At 37.2% G+C, this 6,858-nt stretch overlaps 1 protein-coding gene across 1 annotated transcript in view; it reads right to left on the bottom strand.

Moving 5' to 3' along the window:
- Positions 1 to 5,955: 5,955 nt before the first annotated feature.
- LOC101855946 (splicing factor 3A subunit 3) overlaps positions 5,956 to 6,858 on the bottom strand; it is a 28,701-nt gene continuing 27,798 nt past the window's right edge. Inside the window, exon 17 of the mRNA XM_005098171.3 lies at positions 5,956 to 6,559. Coding sequence (XP_005098228.1) covers positions 6,482 to 6,559 — 78 coding nt within the window. The 3' untranslated portion in view covers positions 5,956 to 6,481. The remainder of the gene's footprint in view (positions 6,560 to 6,858) is intronic.

Here is a 6,858-nt window from a genome sequence, read left to right as displayed (position 1 = left end):
AACCTTGTAAGGTTTTTTTGTTAAGGAGGGCGGGAGAGGAAGATTTCAAAGGACATGCCCATTATTTTGAGGTGGATGTGCCTTAGTGTTGTGAAAAGAGTGAGTCGGATATATATATATATATATATATATATATATATATATATATATATATATATATATATATATATATATATATATATATATATATATCCTCCTTCCTTCCCTTTTTTTTCTTCCTTTTGTGAGTGAGTCAAGAGTGGCTGGAAATAATATACTACTAGTTTTCCTCTATCATATGTGTATGTTTGGTGCTTGTATAGCCTTTAGACAGGACATCACTTTCCATATGAAGTACAGAAATCCACCTACATGTATACATTGAACAGCATTGTCGAGATGAACTATACCAAGTCATCCATCTGAATTCTCGTCCCATTTGCCATAAACTGTCTTGCTTCATAGCGAGTAATGAAATTTCATACAATTAACACGAAAGCAATTTCGTAATTTGCAATGCATAATACATATTTATTGATTGATAACAACGATATAAGTATATTTATAAATTGATTATAAAAAGAAATGCCCTTTTTTAAATTGTCGTGACATTAGTCATTTTGTTTGATGGTTTTTTGTTTTTTTTCCCTATTTTGCTTTTGTTATGGTTTGGCAGCAAGTAGTTTCCTGTGAGTTTGCTCATTTTGTACACTTTTAGCTTTAGACTGATAGAAATGGCTCCTGTGTCGTTTGTAGTGACGAATGTTTCACCACCCTCATTATTGGCTAAGTTGTTCCTTCATCTGTGAACACATACACAGATTTTACGATTTTTTGTTTTTTTTAAATCGTCCGTGTTTAGCATAGTGATATCTCTTGAGAGTTACTTTTTTTTTCCTTCCTGTGTATCGTTTTCCTTTCTTGTCTTTGGCAAGCTCTGGCAATTGCTTACCGTTTATATCTGAAATAGAAATTTAGAATAGGCTACGGAATTTCTGTACTTGGGGAAGTTAGGCTGTTTTGGAAAGGAAAGACTCAGATTTCTTTTTCTTTGCCTGTTTTGTGTGATTAATATGAACAGTCAGGTGACTCGAGTTGCCAAAAGGAAGCAAAGTGTTTTATTTTATGGGTAGGAGTCTTCACTTATTTGTGGTTTATGTAGTAGAAAATGGAACTATTTTTGGTCTTTCACTCGGACTTCGATATCTATTAATTAGTGTGAAAATGAAGTAAAGTTTACTTCTGCAGTTCACAATGAACTTTATCTGTACTTTAACAATGAACTTCATCCATACGTCTAGTACAGACCAGTGTTTATGGTGTTAGGATCAGTTTCTTTGCCATGGTACGCAGAAGACTTGTCAGATTTCAGCATTGAAAGTATTTCTCATCCAGTGTTTCTCTTTTGGGAGTTGCTTCCCACTTGACACGAACTGACCCGAAGAGGCCGTGTGTAGACACAAGGTGACCCTGACTGACAGGGTTTTCAAAACACCCATCCTCTAAATGCAAAATGGCCAGAAGTGTGTTGATTGGTGGTGCACACTGTACATGTGCTACAGCATGTACGGTACCGTCAGTCGTCTTGTGCCGGGCAGTCATCTAGCATGTTGATGGTGCCTGGGGTTCTACTGTAGTTTAAATACATGTATAGCCACGTCGGAGATTTTCAAAGAATTATTTTGATGTCCAGTCATAGAAGAATACGTTGATGGCTGTTCATCAGTTGATGTACCATAGTTGTATGTTTTGGGCTGTACGCGGAATGAATTCCTATTGTAATCTCTCCCGCTGTATATGCTTCAAACAATTGACGCCTGATTTCATGGGAGAGAATTACGGTCTATGGGATGGCACATAAAATAAATTGAAACAAGAATTTTAAACGGTTTTTCAGGAAAGCTGAAATAGCTGCAGTTTACAAAAATTTGTTGTGCGTTTCGAGGTCAGTAATTATTATTTTTTTTACTGGTATTTGAGGATTTGTTATTTTTTATAATCTTATTCTTATAAATGAATACCTAGCCATTTCTAGTGTGCTGCTTTACACAGGTAAGCAGAATGTATTGCACTTGGCAGTGTGCTGGTAGTATGTTGTAAGCAAGATTTGACATTTCTTTTACTTTTACCTTTTTATGCATGGATTTTCCCTGTAATAATTGACATGATAGAATACCATAGACCCCAGACACCTGCACAATGTAAAATGCACACAGTACACAGTCCAACGTTTAGAAGAGGTAGAAAAGATAACTCTTTGTATCACAGGATTTTACCAGGTCCGGTATTTCTTTCATTGACTTAACTGTTCAGCATAGTCTAGCACTTTTGTTTTCACCCTGATAAGACTAAGAGAGGTGTGTTTTCTAATCTTTAGCTTTTTTAAAGGGTCTTGACTTTGGCTTCTTTTTTTTTTTTTCTTGAACTGTTCTGTGAGGACTTTGCAGCTGTCAGAGAGTACTACTGGTTACTTTAGAACTATAGAGTACAAACTTATTTGTCCCAAACTTTTGGAAGAAATGGTAACATGGGATTATCTGTTCTTCTTAGGAGTTTTCTAGAAAAGTTTTTATTTTATTCTATCACTTACTGTGTTGTCTGCTTGCTTCCCTAATTGAATAATGTATTGTAATTTGATTCCCAGATTCACGTAAGTTTTGGATTCAGGATTTTGTCTTTCTCTGCCCCCGCCCCATCTTTATTGTTTGCATCGTCAAGTAATTTCGTCCTATGGACATAATTAGCTTTAGTGTTTTGTATATTCTGCGCTCCTCTGAGGTGAATTTCCGGTGTTAGCATACAGCTTCTGTTTTCTGTGATGTTGCTCATGCGATACAAGTCTTCTTACTGTGAACATCTTTTTCCTACTGTTCAATTATGAATAAAGTCTTAATAAAAGTTGTGTTACCATGAAGTTGCTCTTGTGTGTCTGTGTGTCCTTTACAGTGTCGCTGAGCGAGAGAGATGCATCTAATTTTTGTTTTTATGTTTCATAATTTGGTGAGAGTAAACTCATGTCTGCCTCCTAAAACTAAAACAAAGTAAAATTTTGTTGATAGAGGGCAGCAAGCATTTTCAACCAAGACAGAAGCCATTGAAAAATACCTGGTCAAAATAGTGCACCAAAAGTTATGAAATGAAACAATACAAAAGTTTGTGAAGCAATAGTAGTACATGTAGCAAAATTAAGCTAAAAATAGATTGTAATCAAAGAGGAAAAAAGGTGATCATGGTTGGCAATGGGGGCAATATTGTTCTGGTGTAAATTACTCGGAATTAATTTTTACCTCCCCAAATATTCTGAGAAATCAGATGCCAATTTTGTGGAGTCCTCTTAAAAACTGAAATCTGAGAGACCTTCAATCTTTCGGTTTAGAGAGGGTTGCTTAAATGGCTCAACAGCATAGAGTCTGGAATGTCATGCTTGCGCAAGTTTCATTTTTTTAGTCTTCATTTACTTCTTTCAGGAACTGCATTTTGTGCTGCAGGCTGTACACATTTTAATAATAATAGATAGCATTTGTATAGCACATCTCCCCGCTCGACAGTAGGCTCTATGCGCTTTACACTATATCTTGTTTTTATTTCGACATTGTCAGCTTGCTTAATAGTCTGTCGAACAATCATAAAGAATAGACAAAAGAATATATGGAGAGAAGTGAGAAAAATAAAGTCCAATGCCAGTGATGTCATGAAATACACCACGTGCTGTCACATGCTCATGTGTAGGGGTTATGTGAACTAGCTTCGCAGAGACAATCACCCGTGACCAGCCAGAGGAAGTGCAACATGCGTGCAATCACTATCCTTGTGCCACCAGGCCAATATTGGTGTGTTGTTCGTAGACCTGTTGGTCTGTATGATACAAGTACAAATATCTAAGGCAAACGGCTCACTGGTGATGCCTTTTTCTGTGGCCTGCAATTCACTCACTCGTGTCTCTTCTGTTTTGCATGATGAGACTTGATGGTTTGCATTACTTGAGGACATAACCCTCAAATTTCTTTACTAATCGATACTTTTCTTTGAAAAGACAAAAAAAAGGAGAATTCTTTTTCTTAAGGTTTTCAAGTTTATGGTGTTCAGTTAAAGTAGGCTTCACTGTATTATCAATTCTTTTGTTAAAATCTATATTTCTGTCAGACCTCGTCTCATGCAATGAAAACAACTGCAGCACATTTCAGATACAACAAGATCAGGATACTGCTGGATGAGTATTTCTGATTGCCATTTTGACACGAACATTAATTTGGCCCATCACAACACATTTGCGCTTCTCTTTTGAAGCGAGCTAACAGGTGAGATCACAGTAGCACATGCGCTCCGTCTCATTAGACAAGATGCTGTGATCGACAAACATTTTCGACACTTCCTCAATCTTGTACGGTAAAGTGGATTTAATATCCTTTTCATAACAGTACAATTATTATTGCAGCTGGCGTAAGTAGTGGTTAGGCTACCGGATTTGTTATCATGAGATTGGGGGTTCAGGGGTTCGAGCCTCAGACTCTGATTGGTCTGACGTTGTGTCCTTGGGAAAGGCACTCAACGCAAATTTCCCATTTGGCTTGGGCCTTTCGGAGATGAACTCGGAGGTTCCGCATTTTAAATAACCTAAGTGTTGATCAGGGAATTGAACCTATACCATTCCACTATTTTTAAAAAAACAGGTGGGGCTTCCATTTTATGCAACATCAGATGGCTGGACACCACCACAGCTCTGCTGTACACTGACAAAAAAAATGTCTTTTTCTTATCCACTAAAGTTTCGAGATAAAAAGGTGTTTTGTCAGCGTGACCATTTAAAGAAAGACATTCTTCCAAAATTTGAATTCTAATTTATTCTAAATGTCTAAAACTAGTCATAATTTCACTTTGATTTTATCATAAAAGTTGGGTAATCAGGCTTTCGATTTAGCAAATAAAAAATATAGAACCAAAAACTAAAAAAGGCGATCTGTCAGCTTAGTTAGGCAGATCTTTTATTTATCTCTTTATCTCTGTGGTTTCTGTTTGTTAAACTTGTCTTTTCTCTGCACTAAATGATCATGTAGACCCACCGGGGCAGTGCCACTGACAGAAGTGTCTTTAGGCCATTCCCAAAGGGGGACATATCTCGTTCAAGCATAGTAGAATTGTAAATGGGCTGATTCATGTCCCGCTCATAACTGTGCCTGATCTACAACAGGGAACTGTTGCTTTTTCTTTCCTGATCCTTACTATTGTCATTTTCCTCTACTTCTTTTGTATGTTTGTCACTCCCTTGTGACCTGCTATTTTGGGGTGCCATGATAGTCGAAGCAAACCTTGTGCTGTTGAAGCTAGAGAGGTGAGCAGTCTGAGTCTGATTCCCTGTAAAGACTTCTCTGTTGACACCCACCCCTTGGCGCTCATATGACCTAATGCTGTTGCGAGCGCCGTAAAACCCTCTACTATTAAAAAAAAAAAGATCATGTTGTGTTGACGTGCTTCTCTTTACAGATAAAATAAACAAAACAACACATAACCCCTGTCTCTCACAGTAAGAGGACTGGTGTCTGTGGTGTAGCAGTTAAGTGCTTAGCTGTTGCACGCAGGAGACACATTCCTGAGAGGAAAGCAATCTTTTATCAAGTATCTGTCTTTATGCAAGGATGTTGTATCCTTTTCAGCTCGGTTTAGCTCTAAACAAGCAGGGTCAGAATCTCACCTTCAAAATGATCTAAATTGTGCTGAAGTAAAACACTTACACTGAAAAAAAAACCAAAACCAGAGGACACAGCAGGTCGAGATGGAGCCGGAGAGCCACAAGAATTCAAAACAATACAAGTCCAAGTTCAACAAGTCCCCACTGTGGATTCAAACCAGGGCCATCCATCCCCTATACTTATAGTCGTACACTGCCACAATCATTATTGTACAAGATACTCTCTAAAATTAATATGACATTATCTATTACAACATTTAGAATAGTCATAAAAACACGCAAAAAGGAACTATGAAAATCACATTTTTGTATTTTTTATGACCTGTATTACAACAGAAGAAAAACATTGTGATAAAATGTAACATAGACAATGACATATTATTTCTTTGACCTAATCCTTTATCCATCAGAGCTTTGAGCATGTGCGAAGTTTTCATAGAAATTCATTCACTTTCCTAACGTGGAAACACAAGCAAGTCCAATTTGAACCTGATCTTACTTTGGTTTGGCTGCAGCACAATTAGCCCTCATTTTCCCCCCATTTTATAAAAAAGACCAACAGGACCACACTGTGCACTCAAGTCTTCCATTCTTTTCTAAAAAGGTTTGCTGAACAACCCCATTCTAACAAGTCATACAGGCAGCCTACAAACATTTTCATGGCATGTTTTACTTTTAAGTCAGTGTCAAAGTTGCTTAGCGAAGTATCTTGCCAAGAAAAAACTACATTGTCCTATCTGTATAATATCTTCTATGTATCGACTCCTCTCAAATAATTGCTGCTTATTTCCCCAATAAAAAGAACCAGCCTGACATTTATAATATCCCCTCTTTCTTCAGCAATGTATACATCTTCTTGTTGATAATGTTGCCTTGTGAGTCTTCATATTCCTCCTGAAAATAAAAATAAAAAAGTCAGTGAAGTCTTTAAAATGTTTTTCTAATTTCAATCTCCATATAATAATATCCTACAGTACAACAATTTAGTTCATTTTAGTAAGATGTTACGGCGCTCGCAACTGCATAAGGTCATATGCACGCCAAGGGGTGGATGTAAACAGAGAAGTCCAAACGTGGAATCAGGCTTACTCTGCTTACCTCTCTAGCCTCAACAGCACAAAGTCTGCTTCGACTATTAAGGCACCCTGGAAATAGCACTTCACAAGAAAGTGACAAACATACAAAAGAAGTAG

This window comes from Aplysia californica, unplaced genomic scaffold, assembly GCF_000002075.1.
Source record: "Aplysia californica isolate F4 #8 unplaced genomic scaffold, AplCal3.0 scaffold00174, whole genome shotgun sequence".
Classification (NCBI taxonomy): domain Eukaryota; kingdom Metazoa; phylum Mollusca; class Gastropoda; order Aplysiida; family Aplysiidae; genus Aplysia; species Aplysia californica.
This window is presented reverse-complemented; position numbering and strand designations above follow the sequence as displayed.